Here is a 21,899-nt window from a genome sequence, read left to right as displayed (position 1 = left end):
TCACAGCAATCATTTCTAAATATTTGCAAAAATGAAATCAACAGTGGGTAGAAAGCCAGGGGCTGCTCCAGGCATCATCAGAGGGAAGCCCCAAGATGCTGGCAAAGAGGCCGCTTCTGTGACAGCGACATGGGCAAGAGTGGTCCCGCTATGGGCTGAAGTACTACCAGATTAAATAAAATGGGAAGTGTGAGCAACCTGCTGTGGAAAAGATGGAAACTGAGGGAAACAGAAAACAGCGTTCTCTTCTCAAAGACCGTATCTAATGCATGGCGAAGAGAAGTGGGTCTGTGTGTGGGGCAGGCAGTACAGGTATGTACGGAACACCTACTGTGTGCCCAGCAGGTGCCACATGCATACAATCCTCAGCAAGTAGATACTATGACTCAGGTAGGGAAACTGAGGCTCAGTGTGGAGCAGTGATTTGTCCAAGGTCACAAGTATCATGTCCTCTGAAGATTTTTTGGATGATCACTCCCCAAGGGAGACTCACTCCCCAAGGTGACCCCCTGCACAATCCCATCGGGGCCCTGTAATGAGCTCCTCCGCTCACTGTACTTTTAAAGCTTGTCCGTCCCGTTCATTGTACTGGGTTCTTGGAGGCAGTGCCTGGGTCTGCACCATTTCCATATTTCCACACCCAGTACCAACCCTATACACAGTAGGTTCTCATGCAGTATCTGCTATATGTAATGCTGAGTCTGCTTATTGCAAATCGTACATTTCCAGTTTGGACTACATCTGCACTACACCTCATGTAGAGTCTACCCAAGAAACGCCTGTGGTGATCCTGGCCTCCTCCTTCGAATTTGCCCAATAGTATCCGACAGTCCGGGGTGAAGCCCAGCCATGCGGGTTTCCACAAGTCTTCCAGGAACCGTGAGAACCCTTCTTTCTCCCATTTTATCCCACAACCACAATGTCATTTTATTATTATTGTTGTTGTTGTTTTTATCCTCATTTTACAGATGATCAAACTACAGCTCATGGAAGACTCTGCTTTATTCAAAAAAGAAGCAAGTGACCAAATAAACTCATGTTAGAGGGTCATGTCCAAGATGGAAGGTTTGGGTGTGCCTAACTATGAATAAAGCAGGCATGGGGAGGCGAGGAAGGAAACCACAGAGACCGCAAAGGGATCCAGGCACACCCCAGGCCTGACGCCTGAGGCACCTGCAGAGAGCTCACCCGCCTCCACCCCCCACCCCCATCCCCCTACCACCATCCTGGGCTTGGGCCTTCTGAAGCATCAAAGGGCTACTCACTCCATGATTTTCATTCTCATATTTACTAAGACAAGAAATATTCTTAACATAATTTTCAAACATTTCAAACAGAAGAACATATTACTGTAACTAGTGGCAATCTATTTCAGAATAGACCCAGCAAGTACCTTGACTCAAACCTGTCCCCCTGCATGGGAAACACATACATCATCTTTCTCCCTAGAATGCCCTGAGTACCCTTTTTGGCCAGGGTAGGCCCCCTCCCAGGTTACTCAGGCATACCTGCCACCCACAAACATTCGTTCAGAAATTCCTCTTCTCACATACCCCAGCAGAGTTTTAAAAAAAATCTCTGAAAGAAAACCAATAAAATACGCCTAAGCCATCAAAAAACAACCAAAAACCAAAATAAACTTCCTTTAACACTTTCCCTCAAATATTTGCAAATAATTAATTCACTGTTAATCAGTTGACAATTACTCTTTTATACTTTGTAAATATAGACAGACCATCCCCAGTCCCAGCAAAAGTCACTTTAAGTGGGCCACTGCACAGTTAGAGGCTGCTCCCCGGAGGGCGACCTGGACAGCAGCCTTGTCACCGGGGGCCTGCCGCCCACCGCCCCTTCACCCACATGGCCTCCTTCGCCCCTCTCTCGGGGTCGCACTGCCGAATCTGCTTGCCAGGAAGGCCGAGGGGTTTCCAGTGAGTCACCAAGAGCAGGTGGTGACTGAGGGACTGGGTGCTGAGAGAGCCACCACCCAGTGCTATATTTAGAACAGCACAGAAAATCCCAGCTCTGTGGTTTCCACCTGTTCAGATGTCACCGCAGCAACCCCACTTCTGTTTCATGCCTCTTCCTCGTGGGGCCCTGCCCTGGGTCCCGTCTCCCGAGGGTCCCAAAAGACCCCCGGTGGCCCTCGCTGCTTCCAGCAGCCGCCCTATCTCTCCTGCACAAATTCCTCCACAAGCTCCAAGCGTCCAAAGGGACTGATTACAGGGCCCCGAGCTTCGCCAGCAGGGCCTCCCCCTCGGTTTCGGCTCCTAAACCTCAGGGTCTGCCTAGCCCTCCTGCGGGGATTTCTACCTGAATAGGGCACAAGCATGTGACCTGGTATATCCAGCTTTTTACTCTAGGACCTCTTCGGCCTAGAATCGTGGTTCTCAGCCTTGGGTGATTTCAAAAGCCTCCATGTTCCGGCCACACCCAAAACCCAAGAAATCCATCTCTGTGGAGAGAGGGGACCCAGGCACCAGTGTTTTTCAATGGGCAGCCAATGTGAGAACCACAGCTCTCAATGACCGGTGCCCGTCCACACCCACCCTTTCTTCTTCTAGCAAGCTCCTATGCACCCAACAAGACCCAGCCACCTTGCCAGCCCGCCAGGCATTGGGAAAGCCCTGTAGCTCTGAGGTGCTGCACCCCACCTCTGCTCCAGCCTCCATCCACATCGCTGTCTAGCTCCACCTGACTGCTACCCCTGCCCCAACCTTGGCCACCAGACTCGGAGTTCCAGTGGGATCCTCTCTACAAGGATGAGACTCAATCATGCCCTGCGAATGTGTACACTTACTTTACTGCTGATATTTGAGACATTTCTGGTCTGATCTATTTTGGATCATGAACTCCTTCATTCATTCAACAACCAATGGTGATGCCTCGACTCTCTGCTCAGTCCTGGGTCCTACGCAGCAGATGAGAAGATTGTGGGGGTAGAGAGAGAAGCTAACACTGACACAATAAGACAGTCTTTGTCTGCCAGGAGCTTGCTGCCTCCACCATAACGGAATAGTTATCACTTGGGGTAATAAATACTCTAACAAAGCTCAGCACTTCATAGAGGCTGCTTGATTTTTCTGGTGAAGACTGGTCACTGGACCATGAGGATACGAGTTACTGAGTCCTTGCATTTCTCTTTGCATAACACCTAACCCAGGGCTAATTAGGAACTCTAACCACTCCTTACTGAGGATGCTAATAATAGCCTTCACATCAAAACATTGTGAAAGGACATGGGGATGGATAAGATAGAAACATGATTCTGTGAGTTAACTGTCACACCTAGAAAACATTTAAAGTAGAAATGGTTGAGAAATGCTCTCTTACATAATAAACTTGGAGTGTGTGGCAGAGGACAAGATGGCTACTAGCAACGTGCATTTTCTACTTCTTTCTTACAGAATCCCTGTTTTGTTTGGATCTGCAAACAACACAGTTAACAAATTAGATTTCTCTGCCTCCTTTGCAGCTTAGGAGTAGCCATGCTGTGCAGCGCTGGCAAATGAAACGTAGCTGGAATATGCCAGGGAGCTGCAAGAAAGATTTGCTTTCCTCATATGAGCCCAGCCCCTTCCTCTGTGTTGCTTCTGTGTCTCCTTCCCACTTAGAACACAAGCAGGAGATGGCATCCCTGGGCATGAAAGCCACAAGCTGAGAACAGCCGAGCAAAATTGCAGATGGAACCTTGGGCACTGACGGCATCGAGGCAGCCTCGCGTCGCCCTCAGACTTCGGGTAGCATGAAACTTATTTGCTAAGTGACTACCATCAGGTTTCCGTTGCATAAAATCAAACTGCCAGGACTGGTGTGTGTGCCTGGGTGCAATGACAATGGGCTCCCCTGACTAAACAGCCTCAGAATCCTCACCTCTAAAATGAGGCTGTAATATTCATTGTTATGGGAGATCAGAGATAATGTGCGAAAATGCATAGAGCAGAGCCTGGTGTGCAGTTGGCACTCAATAAATGTCAGGAATCACAATTCTCATTTCTGGCAAGCTGTTTGTGCCCATGAGGTCAACCTGTAAAATTCTAAGGTGAAAGTGGAAAGCACAGTTAAATGAGATACTGAGTACCAATCTGTGTCAATCGGCCAGGCACGCTGAGAAACACAGCCAGACTGACATAATAACAGTGTCTCGAGACTCCTGTCTAAATAATAAAATCAAACTGTAAATTAATTAAACAAGATTTAACTTAAAATCCAGTTAGCATCAGATTTATAGAAACCTGCTTTTCTACAAATTGTGTTACAGAAACCAGCAGCAAAACCATTGTTAGTAGCCGTATCTATCGCCTCATTCTAATTCACAGCAGCCACTGCAGGCCTGACAGATGACCTGGCTCTGGGCCGCACCCCTGACTCCCCGCCTCAGCTTAGCTGGCCCTGCTAAGAGCCTTGGCGTCCCCCATTTGGATACACAGAACACCAGCTGGTCTGCATTGTGGCTAGAGGGGATCTCAGAGAGAACAGAGTAAAGGGGAAGAAGGCACCCCACTCTGCTGGGCCCTCTACATGCATTATCGCACCACAGCCCTTTCTGTGGAATAGCCTTATCTTGCCCATTTTGGTGGATGAGAAATTGAAGGCTTGCAATGGTTACACAAGGTCTCCAAGATAGCACAGCTTGGAATCGCAGTCCAGTGGGGACTTGGGCCCAGGTATGCTTGCATCTGAGCCCTTTTGCTGTCTGGGGTGAAGGGTCCAGCAGCATGCTGCTGACAACGCACAGGAGTGCAGGATGACAATGTTCATTTTAAAGGCTGTGAGGCAAAGAAAGATCCATATTGGGAGCCTTCCCAGCCATGGAGAATGTGAGAGATAATTAAGGGACTACATACTGACTTAGTCAATGAACAATACATTTTGACGATTATCGTGGATTCTGTTATGACAAAGCAGCAAAGACTCAGCCTGGAGACATGTGTGTATGTGTGCATATTAAGTATATGTGTGTGTGTGTTTGGGGTTTTCTTGTGACCAATATGGTCTTTCAAGACCTACTATTCTCCTGGTTTGAAATGCTTTGTAAAGCTCTTGTGGTTAAAGCAGAGTTTAAACTGTACTGAAACTGATGCACCACATCCATTTGAAGTCCCCTGGGAGATAACCAGGGCTCATTTTGTACAGAAAGCGCTCTATAAATGTAAGAGGATTGCTTGGCCTGGGGCAAGTTCTTATATAAACATATTTCCACTTTGGTTTTTCAGCGGAGTTTCCTAAGTAGCGTACATTCAATTTCAAACTCAACAGGAACTGCTGGTCAGACATGCTTTTTGTTTAGATACCACACATTTTTTTTTTAAAACTTAGAAACATCCCATGGAGGATGTATTTTCCAAGTTTCACTGTGAGAATCAGAAGAGAATAGTTGGGGAGGAAGAAGGACAGAGATAAGATGGACTAGACCTTTCTACACCCCCAAACTGTCAGGCACTGGCCAGAATCGCAGGCCCTGGGCCCTGTGGCCCTGGGGGTACTCACCATGGTCATGGGCGAACACCAGCAGTTGCAGCCCCACCAGCATCTGAGCAAGTTCATCATAGCGGCCACAGTGCTCCCCGGCTCCATGGGACACAAAGACGAGGCCCCTGCAGGGAAGAGAGGGGAGCTGGGTCAAGAAGGCGGTAGATTGTGAGGCTGCAGCTCAAGTAGTCCAGAGTTTTCATGACATCACAAGTCAAAGACCAGACGGCAGACTAAATGCATCAATAAGTGAGAGGGGATTGCTCTTAGAATGCTGATGAGAGTCCCACAGAATGCAGTCCAGATCCTGTGAGGTCTCAGGCAAAGTACCCATCCTTAAAGCTTCACTTCTTCACCATAAAAGAGTAATACCAGCCTCTGCCTCTGCAGAGGGGTGGTGAGGGTTGCAGGTGCTAAATTACGTCAACATGTGACAGAGCCTGGCACATGGCAGGCCCTCCATTGGTGCTGGTTTCTTCCCTAGCCACGCTGCCCAGGTGGACCAGCCCTAAGCCAAGCAGGGTGCTCCGTGATCAGGCCACAGTGACTGGCTCAGGCACAGGCATGTGGCTCAAGCCAAGCTGACTGGGTCCAATCAGAGCTGATCCCAGAGCTTTGGCTGAGATGGTCAGGAGAGGGCACTTTCATTTTCCCACTACACTGCAGCCTTGGACTGTGGGCTAGAATGGACCTACCATCTGGTCCAAGCTGAACTATGAGTTGACCCAACAGAAGAGAAGCATGTAAAGGAGGGCCACCAAGTCCTATGGTATTTGAGCTCTGAATCCAGCTGGACGTGAAGCCAGCATTCTCCCCCATCCTGCCTTTTGCTGTTGTTGAGGTCACTGGGTTGTCTGTCACTGGCAATGAGAAGAATCCTGACACACAACTTTTTCTTTTTGTGTGGAATGATTGTGCTTCCACATTCATTCTTCCCCAGGCTGCGGGCATTTGTACTATGCGTGTACCTTTTATTCTCCTCCCTCTTTCTCCATCTGGCAAACTCCTCCCCTTCCTTCAAGACTGAGCCTTAAGGTTCCCCTCTGAGAGAGATTTTACAGCCTCCGAAAGACTGTCTTAAGTCTCTGCTCTGGGCTCTGTAATCCCTCTGTCACAGGAGTGGTGACAGCTGCCTTCTGCCTACCTCCACCACCGGTTACAACCTTCTTGAGGACGTTTTCCCTTCCTTTCCTTTAGTTTCTAGCATAGTGTTGAGCTCACGGTGGGCACTCTGCAAATGCTGAATGGATGGATGAATGACAAAGGTAGTGAGGTTTTAAAATGAACAGCTATATTTTGCACCTAAGATCTGTGCAGTAGAAACCTTCGGAGTTAGAAGCAGAGCTTGGCTGGGGCCTCAGTCACCCAGGAAGGCCTTCAGAGAGTCATGAGCACTCTGGGACACAAGCAACAGTGCCCATGGCACATGGTTCACCCCAGTGTTTACACTGGCTGGTGTCAGCTCAGCAGAGGTGGAGTTTAATGAGAGGGGATTTAGATTCTTAAATATACAACTGTCAAGACTCATATATTCTTCACATATAACCCATGACGGGTTTGAGTCCCCTGGAGCAAGGAGTGGCTGCTGTGATACACACCCATCCAATTTGTGCACATGAGATGGAGGGAGGAGGAGGAGGAGAACAGTAGCTGCCATTTTATTGAGCATTTACTATGTGTCAGTTCCTCTGTTAACTCCATAGACAAGAGTTCTAATCCTTAAAATCACCTCATGCTTTATCTTCTTCACAGTTGAGAGTGGAAATCAGAGAAGTTAATTGCCCAAGTTACACAGCAAGTTGGTCAAGGCAGATTGGAGCATGTCAGCACCGGCTTTCAGGTCTCCAACAGGCCGTTAGTGGGCTCAATACAAGTCACCTTGTCCTTTGCCTGCCTCACCACTCCTCTGGCCACCTCCCCAGCTCACCTCCCTGTCCTCAGGAGGGGCTTCCAGCCTTTCTTCAGCAGCACCCGGTTCTTTCCAGCTCAGGGCTTGGCTTTGCCAACCCTTCTCCCTGGAGTGCCCTCTGCCAGCTCTCCCAGGGCTGCTTCTCATGCTCGGGTCTCAGACAGGCGTCACCTCAGAAAGGCCTCTCCTCCATCCCCCCTGGGTGGGCCTCCCTCCCTTGGACCGCTCTGACCCGCACTGGACCCTCACTGCACAGCACAAGTGGCCATTTACTGGCTCTCGCCTCTACTCTGAGGTCAGCTCAAGAGGCCCAAGTGGCAAATCCCAGAACAGTCCTCCAGTCGAGTGGCACTGAGCAAGGACCAGAGAACATGTGTTGAGTGAATACACACCTTTTTTTCAAAAGCCTGTAATCTTTCTTTAAAAAATATATTTTTATTCCCTTCAGAGAGGAAGGGAGAAGGGGAGAGATAGAAACATCAAAGATGAGAGAATCATTGATCGGCTGCCTCCTGCAGACCCACACTGGGGATCAAGTCTACAGCCCAGGCATGTGCCCTGACTGGAAATCGAACCATGACCTCGACATTCAACCACACCAGCCAGGCAGCCTGTGTCCTTTCGACAACTCCTCTCTGCCAGGGTGTGAGGGGCAGGACAGCATGGCTTTGTTTCACCACGCTACATGCTTTATTCTTTGCGCAGAGCACAACGGACCAGTTAACCTCATTTTCCTTTGACATCTGTCCTCCCTGCTCTTTCCCCCAAAATACAAGAGAAACATTTCACACCCTCTTCATTGCTCCATGGGATGCCCAGCCGCCTGGTTACACCTGCCCCCTTGACACTTCTGAGATCGGCTGATGGGATCCTCTCAGCGACTTAGAGCACAGAGAGCACAGGCTGGAAGCTAGTTATCATCTCCTACCTGCAAAAGGGGCTGCACCTCCTGAAGGGGAGGCTCAGCACGTTAACATCCTTTGGGAATTGCAACAGCTGAGCCCACAGTTAATGCAAATGGACAAGTGATTAAGCCAGTCATGCAAAAGTTAGCCTCTCAATGCCATCAGGGTCCAACGTGGTAGAGAACTTCGGGGTTTCACTTAATGTGCAACGGAATAGCACCAGGCATTGTCATTGTGCCAGTGCCGGGGTCCAGCCCCAGCGGGTCCAGGGGTCCCCAAAGGTGTAGACGGAGTCAGCGAAGAAGGAAGGACACAGAGACAGCGTTCAGTTGATCAGCAGCCTAGCCAGGATCTCCAGCCAGGATCTCCAGCCAAGTTCTGGTCTGGATCTCCAGAGAGGTTCTGCTCAGGATCTCCAGAGAAGTTCTGGTTAGGATCTCCAGCCAGGTTCTGTGTCCATGTTCTCTTGCTAGGTTCTCCAGCCAGGTTCTCCAGGTTCTCCAGCCAGGTTCTATAGCCAGGTTCTGTCCAGGTTCTCCAGCCAGGTTCAGTCACCAGGTTCTAGTCAGGTTCTCTTGCCAATTTCTGTAGTCAGGTTCAGTCCAGGATCTTTTGCCATGTTCTCTCCATCGAAGTTCTTCTGTCTCTAGGTTCTGTGTAGGTTCTGTCTTCTTAGTTCTGTCTCTCTTCGTTCTGTCTTCTTACATCTGTATTTATACCAGTTGGTTCCAATCCTATCAATCTCTATTACAAAGGTTAGGGCGTTTCTTATCTCCATTCCAGGGAGTAAAGATTATGTAGCTTAAGCATGATTGTTCGTAGTTAAAGTGATTAATTACCCGCCTGGCACTTAGTTAAGAGGTTTTATTCCCTCCCTAACTTCAGGGGAAAATCCCTACCTGGGGAAACCACCTTTCTCAGAGACCTTGGTTAAAACACATAGTGCCAAGAAGGTGAGCAAACATATTAAGAACAGTATGCCATATATGCCAGGTCCTTTGAAACAGCATGCCAGGAATTGCCTGTCCATAGAGTCCACCCCCTAGGCAAGATGTGGAAAAATACTTGGCTTTTTACTCTACAGAAATTCTTCTGATCCAGTGGTTCTCAACTTGGGCCACACCTTGAAATCACCCAGAGAGCTTTGTAGCATGCTGAGGCTGAGTCCCACCGTCAGAAGAGCCCCTGGGCTTAATGGGCCTGGGGTGGGAAAGTCCCCCAGCCCACAACCCAGGAATCGGGCCATGACCTCCTGGTTCATAGGTCGATGCTCAACCACTGAGCCATGCCGGTCAGGTCCCCAGCATGTGCAGTCAATGTGGAGAAGCACCTGCTTTTCTTTTTTGTTTTGTTTTGTTTTTGTTTGTTTTTTTGTTAATCCTCACCTGAGGATATTTTCCCATTGATTTTTAGAGAAGTGGAAGGGAGGGAGAGAGACAGAGAGACACATCCGTTGGTTGCCTCCTGTGTGGCCCCTAACTGGGGCCAGGGATGGACCCTGTGACCCTTCAGTCTTCAGGCTGACGCTCTATGCACTGACCCCAACTGGCCAGGGCGAGAGGCACCTGCTTTCGTCGCCATATGCAACCTGGGTGACGATGCGGCTCAGAGGCCACGTGGAACTTGCCAGTGGCGAGAATGAAGCCATGTTGGTATGGAGACTGAGAGCCACTTTGAAACGACGGATCTCCCTCAGGGTCCTGCTGGGTAAACCACGGGTTCCACCTGTAGAGAGGCAGAGGCCCCTGAGCTTGCTGCTGCCATCGCTTTGGAAAGAGAGTGACATGGCCATCCCACTGCAGGAGCAGATGCTTCAGCTCCCTTCTCTGCACAGGCCTGGCAGCACCCGCAGGCTCAGGCCCCTCTCCCCTCCAGACCCAGGTCAGGCATCTCCAGACACCCACTCTGACCACTGGCCTCATTCTGGTCTTATGCTGCTGCTGCTATAAGGGGTGGGGAGGGGACGGGGCAGTTACTGGATTCATCTCTTTCCTGGTCCCCAATTCTGTTAAATCAATCTCCCCTCCTCCTATCTACATGAGGCTTTGTTTTGTAGAATCTGTTTGGCCAAGTGAAAATCAAATCATTTACCTCTCTGCTGGAAACCCTTCAGAGACATTCTGTCTGCTGCCACAGAGCAAAGCCTGCTGCTTTATGACAATATCCTCCTCCCCTGCGTTGGGCTCCTTGCTGATGCTCAGATATGGCAATCGGGATGTGTTAAGTATTTAAGATGTGGGAAGGAAGTGATCCCCATTTGTAGTGTTTGCCCATTTCCATGGTGTAAATGTTCTCACCATGGCTGATTTCAAGCTACTACTGTGACATCACTGAGTCTGGATTTGAGTAGTGCACACCATCGGCTCCTGAAAGCCTGTCCAAGGCTGCTCCAGCCCAGGCTGGCGAGCCCTTTCCCACCTGTAGGGGCTTCTGCTGGGGATCACCACTCCCAACCCATCTTTGCATGCTGGCTTTGACCATCATTGAATCTCAGGCCTCTTCTGACCACTTCAGTTGAAGCAGTCTTTTCAGTACATGTCACTGTCTAAAGCAGCGGTCGCCAACCTTTTGGACCTCATGGACCACCAGTGATTCGCGGACCACTTGGCGACCACTGGTCTAAAGGTACTTATCCAGTGCTGTTTTGTTTTGCCTCCTAGATTGTGTTCTGTGAGGGCAGAGATCTCATCACTCTCATTTACAACTATATTCTCAGTTGGGAAAAATGCTGGCGCATAGTAGGAGCTTAGTAAGGATTTGTTGAGTGTCTGTATGGCCCCCTCTGCCCGCTGTAGTCTCCCAGGTTGGAGCTTATGCCCTGGGGCAGGGGCCTTGGGAAGCAGGGTGGCACCAGGATTTTCCATTGCTTTGCCACCTACCGACCTGGACACCTCCTCCCCTTCTCAGACCTCCCTGTCTCTTTCCCCACATACCTGCTGTAGGTGGAGCCACCATCTGCTTATGCCCATCCTGTGTCTAAACCTGACCAGCAGTTCCCCAGGCCCACCCTAGTCCCAGCCCCTCGCAGCTCATCCCCTAGTTGCCATCGCAGCCAGCCACACCCTGAGCTCTGTGTCTTTATGTCTTGTCTCTTTGGGGAAAGGGAAACCCCCTATCACGGCTTTCTGTGGAACTTCCACATTCACGCTGGATGCTGGCCACCACTTAGGGTTTCACAGACATCATGGTTATATTTATGCTCTGAAAACATGCAGCACTAAGGAACTTAGATGTGGAGTAAATAATACCACAGATGCCGGGAGGCCGTGAACAGAGAGCACAGGCCAGGTGGATGGTTTGATTCCCAGCACCACCCCACGTGGCCCTGAGCAAGTCACCTGGCCGCTCTGAGCCTACAGTAACAGCATGGCGGTGACAATGGTCCTTGGATTGAGACTGTCCAGAAATACCAACTCAAAGCTTATCACATGCCAGGTTCTGGGGACACAGAAATGGATAAACAGCATTGTCCCTACCCTCTCACAGCTGATAGTCTCATAGGAAAGACAGGTACTCAGAAAAGAATACATGAAGAAGTGTGTATTGTGAGAAGTGCCATGAACAAGAGAGGATACCACAGGGGGCTTTACTGGGACTGGATGGAATGGCCTGGGAAGACCTTGAAGTGTTACAGCTGAGAACTGAAGGCTGAGAGACAATTATGGGTGGGAATGAGAGCAGTCTGGGTTTAGGGTCCCGCCCAAGGCAATACAGGTGCACCTATCCCAGGCACAGAACAAAGGGTGTGGTGTCAGGAAGGCTGTTGGGAGGCAGAGGTGCCTTAGACAACCTCTGAGAGGTGAAGTCGCTGGAAGCAGCAAGAAGCTGGGAGGGGGTGTTCTCCGCACAGATGCTGGTGCGGAGCAGGGGAGTGAGCTGGTCTGAGTTTTTGAAGGCCCTCTGGCTGCTGTGGACAGAGGAGCGGGAAACCTGCACGGCCAGGGCATCCTACTGTTCCTCCCCTCACGTTCTGCAGCCTCGATCAACAACAGCAGCAGAAAATGAGCAGGGCATTTATGCGGACATGGCAGTACCCACGGTGGTAGAAATTAGGTTGCAGAAAAGGCTAGTGGAGATCTTATTCCAGGGCCATGTTTAATGGCTGCAGCCTATTAGGAGCCAGTTGCTCTGGGAGAAGGCAGTGACTATCAGAGGGGGAGGCCTGGCCCCAGGAGCAGATGGCCTGCCTGGCATCCAGCCCTGGGAGGCAGGGCAGCTCCCATTAAGCATATGCAACCCTTTAAATGAAAACGCTGCAGAATTCCTCCAAGTTTATAAGCCGGGGCCTGCTTATTCATGCCCAGGTGTGACAAAGTGGAATTTCCCTTCAACCAAAAAGTTAACTCTCCCTTTGTTACACTACTTATTTATTGTGGAAGTGACAAACCTTTCTGGGTCTCAGTTTGCCCTCTGAACACCTACCGCAGAGGGCAAGATGGAGATAATCTGAACACCTACGCAGAGGGCAATAGGAGTAAATGAGAAGATGTGTACGGAACACTCGGGGTCTTGCCTGGCATCAAGAAAGCACTGTCCACTATGAAGCCCTTTCTCTGGTGACACAGGTGGTCCACGTGCAGTCTGGAGGCCCGGGTTTAGGCTCCAGCCCTCCCATGAACTGGTTCCTGGGTTTCCATGGGCCTCCGTTTGTGTACCTGGTACCAACTCACTGGAGTTTTGGGATGAAATGAAGAAATTTATGTAAAAATACGCTAAACGACTCTGTAGGTCAAGGTTGAGGCCTCTGCCCTCCCAGTCACCTGCTCTGCCTTGCTGACCCCTTTAATGGTGAGGCCCAGTCATAGACCCACAAGGTACAGGGTCCGCTGGAAGGGTGGGCAGGAAACCAGCCAGCAGCCCCACCAGTGCCTTGAAAGACAGAGACCAGTGCTGGGAGAAAAAGAACTCACCACCATTAAAGGGGCCCCCACCTGTTTCCCACAGGACTTTGGTGGGATCCACTCCCCACTCTATCTGCACATCTATAAAGTGGGGATCACAATGCCTCCCGCACAAGGCCGTCAGGAGAATTAAATGAGTACTTAGCATGGCCGGGCACTGAGTAGAGAATGTTAGCCTCCTTCCTGCCTGCCTTTTTCTGAGCAATGCCAGGCTTCATTAAAGGGAGAACTGGGTGCCCAACTGGAGAAATGTTCTGCTCATTTTACTAGGAAAAGTTTGGAAAACAGGGTTTGTTGGAGGAAACAAATGATCAGAGGGACACACTGTGTTCCTATCCCCAGGCAGCAGCTCAGGTGGCAAGGTGGGAGCGTCTGACCCAGGCAGTCCCCTAACTTTGATGATGTCCTCAAAGGAAGGTGGGGGGAGGGAGTCTGCCTGCCTCCTCTGAGGACTGTATATGCTGTTATCTCTTGGTTATTTCCAAGGCACTCCACTCAGGCAGTGCATGGCCCATCTCATTATCCACATCCACTGAACTCCTACTGCCAGATTTTATGACTTTAAACTCATCAGGGCTTCCAGTCAAGATGGCAGAGTAGGCAAATGTGGTACTCACCTCCTCCCATAATCAGATCAAAATTACAACTAAACTACAGAGCAACCATCATTGAGAACCACCTGAAATCTAGCTGAACAGAAGTCCTATATCTAAGGATATACAAAAGCAGCCACATTGAGACTGGTAGGAGGGATGTAGATGTGAAAGGGGCTGGTCCCATACCAACATGGGGTGGTTAAAATCAGGAGAATTATTTCAATTGTGGAGGTCCCCATTGAGGAGCAAAGGGTCAAAGCCCCACACCAGGGTTCTAGTGCTGGGAAGAGAAGTCCCCATAACTTCAGGCTGTGAAAACCAGCAGGGATTGTGGCTGAGTGAGATGGAGGGCTGCTAGAGTCCCAGGAAGTTCCTCTTAAAGGGCCTGTGCATAGACTTACTCCCTCTGACACCAATGCTTGGGCAGCAGCTTGAAAGAGCAGGGACATACAGGAGGTCTGGAGGGGTGGCTTTCTCCCAGACAGAGGTGCAGGCAGGCACTATATTTGAGTCTCCATCAACTCCACATGGTGATTCCCTGAAACCGGGCCCTACCCAGCTTGCAGGCCCATCCAAGTCCCACACTGCTTCCAGTGGCTTTTCTATACAAATGACCTGTCTTGGTTCATGCTTTGGGCTTTCCTAAAGTCTCTCAAAGGTTCACAACCTCCAGACAAGCAGGATCTGGCCTCCACATGCCCTGTATGTACTACTAAGTGGCCCCACATCTATCCCTAGCAGCAGCCGCCTTAGTTTGTAGTTTAGGTCTCCCAGGCACCTCTACGCCCAGCGCAAGCAGCAGCCATCTGCAGATTGCTTTGTAGCTCATACCAGGTAGCCTTAGGCAGTGATGAGTTGATGGCTGATCTTGGTCCTCACCTCCTGGGAAGCCCAAGAGCCGGTGCACCTAGTGGACAGCTTTGGACCATGCCAGAGTACCACCCAGCCATCTCTAGCAGTGACACGCTCAAGTGGCAGGCACTAGCAATCCCCTAAAGCAATTCTTGCTCCATGATGTCTGCCCCTACACAGCAGCTCCCCCTGTCTAGTCACAGCAGGTCCTCACAGCAGGTTGGCTTGGGGTCAGTCTCTCCCACTGACATGCCAACAGAAGTCAAGGCTCAACTACAGCAGGAGGGTGCACATAACCTGCATGGGGATGCCCCTGAAGCACCCAGCTTGGCTGACTGGGGAGGCTGAACCCTAAGGACACCTACTGTAGAAGGCCACTCTACTAAGATGGGGTGATAGAGCAGATCTACCTAATATATAGAAACAAACACAGGGAAGCAGTCAAAATGGAGAGACAACATGTCCCAAATGAAAAAACAGAAAAAAAAAATCCAGAAAAAGGACTAAACAAAATGGAGACAAGCAATCTACCAGATGCAGAATTCAAAAAACTGGTTATAAGTTTGCTCAGTGAACTAAGAGTAAATGAACTCAATAAGAACTTTAACAAAGAGATGGAAAGCATAAAAATAAAGATGGGAAACATTTTTTAAAAAGTCAGAAATAAAGACTTTTACAGGAAGTCAACAGCATATTAGATGAAGCAGAGGATCAAGTCAGCGATTTGGAAGATAAGGTAGAAAAAAATGCCCAATCAGAACAACAAAAAGAAAAAAGAATAATAATTTAAAAAGAGGATAATTTCAGGGCCTCTGGAACAACATCAAGCATAACAACATCTGCATTATGGAGGTGTCAGAAGGAAAAGAAAGAGATCAAGGAAGTGAAAACCTATTTTAAAATATAATGATGGACAACTTCTCTAAACTGGTAAAGAAAATAGACACACAAGCACAGAATGTCTCAAACAAGATGAACCCAAAAGTTGCCAACACCAAGACACATCATAATTTAAATGCTAAATGTCAAAGACAAACAGAGAATCTTAAAAGCAGCAAAAAAAAAACAAACAAAAAAAAACCACACACACAAAAAAAACGCTGTTAGTTATCTATAAGGGAACTACCTACATGGCCAGCTGACTTCTCAACAGAAACTTTACAGACCAGAAGGGATTGGCATGAAAAATTCAAAGTGATGAAAAGTAAGTACCTACAACCAAGATTAGACTATCAGCAAAGGTATCATTTAGAATAGAAGGACAGGTAAAGCGCTTCCTAGACAAGAAAAAGCTAAAGGAGTTAGTCACTACCAAATCATTACATGAAATGTTAGTCTTCTTTAAGTAGACAAAGGGGAAAAAATGATTAAAAAACATGTATAATAAAATGGCAATGTCCTAGCTGGCTGAGCTCAGTGGATAGAGCATCAGCCTGAGGACTCAAGGGTCCTGGGTTCAATTCCAGTCAAAGGCACATGCTCAGGTTGCAGGCTTGATCCCGGGGGGGGGGGGGGGGACTGGGGGGGGGGGCATGCAGGAAGCAGCCGATCAATGATTCTCATCATTGATGTTTCTCTCTCTCTCTCTCTCTCTCTCTCTCTCTCTCTCTCTCTCTCTCTCTCTCCCTTCCTCTCTGAAATCAATAAAATATATTTTAAAAAATAAAAATGAAATGGCAATAAATACATATCTATCAACAATTACTTTAAATGCAAATAGATTGAATGCTCCAATCAAAAGACATGCAGTGACTGAATGGATAAGAAAACAAGACCCTTATATATGCTGTCTACAAGAGACTCAGTTCAGATCGAAAGACACACACAGACTGAAAGTAAAGGGGTGAAAAATCGATTTCATGAAAATAAAAGCTGAGCTATCAATACTTATATCAGACAAAATAGACTTTAAAACAAAGGCTAAAACAAGAGACAAAGAAAGACCCAGCAATTCCACTTCCGGGTATTTATCCAAAGAAATCCAAAACACTAATTGGAAAAGATATGTGCATCCTTGTGTACATTGCAGCATTATTTACAATAGCCAAGATATGGAAGCAACCCAAGTGTCCGTCAATAGGTGAGTGGATAGAAAAGAAGCAGTGCCTGTGTACAATAGAATATGACTCGGCCATAAAAAAGAATGAAGTCTTGTCATCTGCAACAACATGGAGGGACCTATAGGGTACTGTGCTGAGTGAAATGCCAGACAGAGAAAGACAAATGGCATATTCTTTCACTTCTATATGGAATCTAAAAAACAAAACAAACGAACAAGAAGAACAGAAAGAGGCTCACAGAAACAGGGAACATTTTGACGGTAGCCAGATGGAAGGGTGTCTGGGGGGCTGGGTGAAAAAGATGAAGGGACTCAGAAGCACAAATCAGTAATTACAGAACAGTCACGGGGATGTAAAGGACAGCATAAGGAATACAGTCACCAATATTGTAACAGCTATGGAGGGTACCAGATGGGTTTTCTTTTTAAAAAAAATACATAAAAAGGAGATGTTCCTGATGATAGGTAGTTTGAGGTCATGGTTTTTTCAAGGAGAACTATTTCAGTCAGATTTAACAATAATTTCCATTAGGCTATTTACAGTTGGGAAAATGAATTGACGTGTCATCTGTTTAATTATTGTTTGTTATCCTTAATTAAAATGTTAACAGGGTAAAAAAAAAAAATCACCGGGCACGAGTGGGACCAGGAGGCTGAGTTGAACCCCTTTCCCATAACTAAAGCCAGAGCATGGCAGGCTCTGTTGGAATCCAGATTTAACTGTTTCCCCTCCTCGTTCAGAGTCCCGGGATGACTCTGTTCCGCCCTCTCTGGCAGGGCTCCCACAGCACGAGTAGCATGTGGCAGGGACAGAAATAGAACAAAACTCCTAAAGGGGTCTAACATTTCATAGAGGGAACTAGAAATAGAGTTCTCATTTGTAAAACAGATCAATAACGCTGATCTCCCAGGCTCTTTGTGAGCACCGATTGAGAGAATTTATGGAAAAGAACCCAGCAGGATGCTTGCTGCAGAGTCAGGCGCTACTGAATGGCCCATGCTAGCAGCTGATATTTACTTTGGCCACATACCGGTCTAAGTGTGTTATACACTAACTCATTTAACCCTCACAACCACCCCACTGAGTGGGTGCTGCTATTTCTCCCATTTTATGGATGAGAGAAGTGAGGCCCAGGGAGGCTAAATAGCTTGCCTGCAGTCACACAGCTAGTAGGTTTTGAACCCAGCAGAATTGGAACCAGTTAAGCTGACTCTCAAGGCTGTACTCTGACCACTATGTGCTTACACAATAAGAGGAATTAAGGTACCATGTAGGCATGTCACAGTGAGTGGTCAGGTGGTGTCCCACAGCCCCCTTGCCCCGACCAGCATGTCCCCTGGCCTCCTGTACCAGCCACCCTTTCTATGAATGCTGAAGTCTTTCCCAGCCTCTAGGCTGAGTTAGCTGCTCCCGGATGGGCCTGGTAACACGTTGTTCACATCAGGACTCATCAAAATCTAGTGTAAGTAGACCGTGAGTTCTTTGGGAACAAGGGCCATGTTTTATTTTTCCATCCTGGTACCCTGTCCCTAGCAGATGGAATGGCCTTTGTTCCATGAATGTTGGATGAACGAATGTGGCTCAGAGAAGACAGAGACAACCATGGGCTAGAACAGTCAGGGAAGCATTCCTGGAGGCCTGGAGGCCTCTCCTGCAGCTCCTCCAACTATTTTGAAGGCACCTGACTCTCCCATGAAATCCCCTGTCACTTCGCCTGGCTAGAGAGGTTTCTATAGTCTGCAACTGATACAGATGCTTCAATGGAGAGGTGAAGGTGGCCATTAGGTCCACAGAAAGAAGAGAATGAGGACAGGTGAGGAGGCTCTGAAACTGATGGTCAAGGTGAGGGAGTTTGAGAGATGCCATGTGGACTCATGAGGTGGCTGGGAAAAGGCTTGACATGTGAGGGAGCAAAGCTCAGCTGAGTGGGGAAGAGGCCCCAGATGCAGGCGTAAAATGATTGGTTACATCCTCCAGGGGGTCGGAGGTGCTGAAGGCTTCTGGACCAGGATGTGACAGGCAAAGACACATCTATGGCTGGAAGGAAAATTCAAGATTCAGGAACACAATGGAAATTAGACTAATTATCTCTGAAACCCAACCCACTCTTAGTTTTCTTGTTAAAAGGCAGATCGTCAATAGAGGCATTTTCCAAGGAGAAAACAAAATTATAATAATTTCTAAAAGGCCACAGGGAAAGCATTCTTCCATTTAATGCACCTTTCAGAATGTGCACAACCAAAACCCAGAACAGTTTTGTGTCCAGTACCTTTAAATGCTGCTGTCCACCCCAAATGGTATATTTTTATTATCACAAAGAACATTATAAAACAGAAGACGTTGGCTAGGCCAAGATAAGACATTCAGTTAAGATCGTTAAAAGTAGATACAATGACAGTCACCCTGATTAACAAAAACAGTGCTGACGGATACGTATTAAGAGGCAGCCCCCTATGGGGCCCTGGAGTCACTCTCTGGACTGGAATCCTGGGTCCACCCTCTCCTAGCAGCAAGCCCAGACAGGTGACTCAACCTCTCAGGGACTCAGTTTCCTAACCTGTGAAATGGGGCACCAGTAGCAGCACCTGCTGGAGTCCTGAGGATTATGTCAATATTGGGAACACTCAGCCAGTGAGTATTCTATCATGTTAGCTAGTATTTACTATTACATGCCATTTTACAAATGTAGAAAATGCACACAGCAATGTTAAATATTTAGCCCGAATCACACACAGGCCAAGCTTTGAAAAATTGGTTTGAGGACCCTTTGCCTTAGCCAGTACACCGAATGCCTTTCGTGGACTCCTCTGCCTCAGAAGGGCTCTGGGAGAGGGAGATAGGGGAGCTCTTTGTGTTCCACAGAGGTGCAAGAGGGTGGGGTGATGGTTTGCGCATGGCTTCTGTTTGGGAGTGGTTCTTCTACATAAGGTGCACAGTCACCCCCAAATTGGCTGGAGATTACCTATTGAACGTCTGCTTCTAGTCTACATTCCTGAAGTAAATATACTGAGTCACTCATTCATTATTTACTAGATTTACTATGTGTCAGGTCATGAAAGGATCCTATAAATAACCCATAGCACCACTTCCCATTCCACCCCTCCCTACAGCCTCCTGCCATTCCTCTGAATGCCTGTCCTTCTAGTTCGGTGTCCCTACTCAGTCCCCCATCAGCCTGCCCGCTTCCTGTAGACCCTGGTCTAGTAGTGGACTCTACGTACTCCACTACTCCCCACTTACTCCCAGGACCCACCGTGGGAATGAGAACACGGCTCCCTGCTCTGATGTGACGCAGAGTTTAAGCGGCCACAGCAGGGTGAGGCCCTGATCCTCCAAACCCCAGATATTTATTCCCTTCCTCACTGGAGAGCACTGCTGCGTCCCCAAAGTGCAGGCTTAGGGTGTGGCAGGCCTGCACCAGGTGAGGCCCAACTTCCTGTTCCTTTCGATGAAGCACATGCCCCATTCCCATCCCCATCCCCAAATTATGAGCTTGTTTCCGGATCATTTGAAAGATCAGAGTCCTAGAAGAGTCTGAAGGCTCATCCTGTACGCCCCATCTGCCCCCGGCACCAGAGAGCCATTCTCCCTCCCTTCCCTTCTGTTCCTTTTTGTCTGTGAGCGCTCCCATTTTAAAATACTCAGAAGTATCTGCAGCCTCCAGGAAAACCACAGCCCAGCCACAGTTCAGATGTTACATCCTGATTATTCTACACGGTTGCCTTTTGTTAATTTTGTATTTATTTCTTAGCAAATGGGGAGAAATTCTTATTTGTTGAGCTAGGGACTTTACCTATGTTATGCTATTGAATGAGCTCCTTGATTATCACACCCAGGACCCCGACCAGGACCGGGACCAGGACACTCAAATGCCAGGGTGGGTCAATTATCCAATGCTGAACTCTTGAGGCCAAGAGTTTCTTCCCCACCTTTTATGGAAATTCTTTATGCTGCAACAGGCTCTCTTTGCTTTTGTTCTGTCCACATGGGAAGGAAGAGTACGGGCCCCTCTCCTTTCGCATGCATGATGCCAGGCCCTGGAAGTCACTCACCAGGTCCAAATCTGTCTGTCTCTCTCTCTCTCTATGGAGATCTATCTGGCTTAAAGATAGTTGTGTTAAATCAACCTGTTCACTTTATTTTTATCTCGTAAACCAGTAATATAGCAGAGAAACATGGCCACAGTCCATACGTGTGTGTCTGTAAGGTTTGGTGGAAAGCGGTTCGAGAAAACCTGGAGCAATGGAAAAGGGGCAAGCTTTAAAAATCAGCTCTGCCTGGGTCTGAGCTCTACCTTTGACAGTTGAGAAAGTCACTCACAGCCTCAGGTAGGCACATGTATAAGAGGAAAAGTAACCCCTGCCATGCAGAGGTGTTTTACAACAATATCCTCACCGTGTCCACTCTCACACCTGCCATGCTTTGTACCCTTCTGTGCATGTCAGGATTGTATAAGTCAAGCCGTGTGGGCACACACAAAGGATGCTTGCACAACCATTTGTTTACAGGGCAGGTCACTTCCTGGTCTTCTGGCCTGTGTATTTGGGTTTTTATATATCTGAGTCATGTAAAGCAGATAGTTCTGTGTCAAAAATGAACTGGACCTGATCCCACCCAGGGGTCATGGCTTGAAATATTTTTACGGGGAGCAGGGATGATGATTGCTAGCTTGATTGCTAGCTTACCTAGCCTGAAGGAACGCTCCACTCCCCCTGGCTCTGAGCCAAATGGAGCTCTTCCCAGCTCCAACATGGTAACTGAGGCGGCTCCAAGCAGAGAAACATGCGAGCAGAGTGGAGCCAGGTGTGTGGCAGGATGACAGCTGCCCTGGACCTCGGCTGGCTCAGCAGCTCTCAGTGGCCCAGTTGGGTCTCAGTCTGCAACCCACATGCTTACGGAGGAGAGAGATCCGGGTTTGGCAGAATTGCACAAATCAGACAGTTTCAAAACCCCACTGAGCATAACTCCTAATAAGCCAAAGTTTTTAAAACATTGGGAAAGTAGGTGATGTGTGTGTACGTAGGTTATAACGTATATATAATCTTATTTTTTAAATTTTAACAACATATTTTGAGTTCCTCTGGGCCAGGTGCTGGGCTAAACGCTCTATATGCACAACGTCATCCTCCCCATTGGAAAAGGTCTAGATCCAGGGGATCTCTCCAGATGTCAGTTTATCCCCTCTTCATAAGTGCCCTTTCTTA

General features: G+C 48.3%; 1 protein-coding gene across 3 annotated transcripts in view; it reads right to left on the bottom strand.

Annotated features, from left to right (window-relative positions):
• The window catches only part of MGLL (monoglyceride lipase), a 104,520-nt gene that overhangs the window by 57,265 nt on the left and 25,356 nt on the right, over window positions 1–21,899 (bottom strand). For all 3 annotated transcript variants that reach the window (XM_036321424.1, XM_036321423.1, XM_036321422.1), the window contains exon 3: window positions 5,491–5,597. In XM_036321424.1, coding sequence (XP_036177317.1) covers window positions 5,491–5,597 — 107 coding nt within the window. The remainder of the gene's footprint in view (window positions 1–5,490; window positions 5,598–21,899) is intronic.

The sequence above is a fragment of the Myotis myotis genome, unplaced genomic scaffold, assembly GCF_014108235.1.
Source record: "Myotis myotis isolate mMyoMyo1 unplaced genomic scaffold, mMyoMyo1.p scaffold_m19_p_9, whole genome shotgun sequence".
Classification (NCBI taxonomy): Eukaryota; Metazoa; Chordata; class Mammalia; order Chiroptera; family Vespertilionidae; genus Myotis; species Myotis myotis.
Note: the sequence above shows the minus strand (reverse complement) of the source record. Positions and strands in the feature narration are given on the sequence as shown.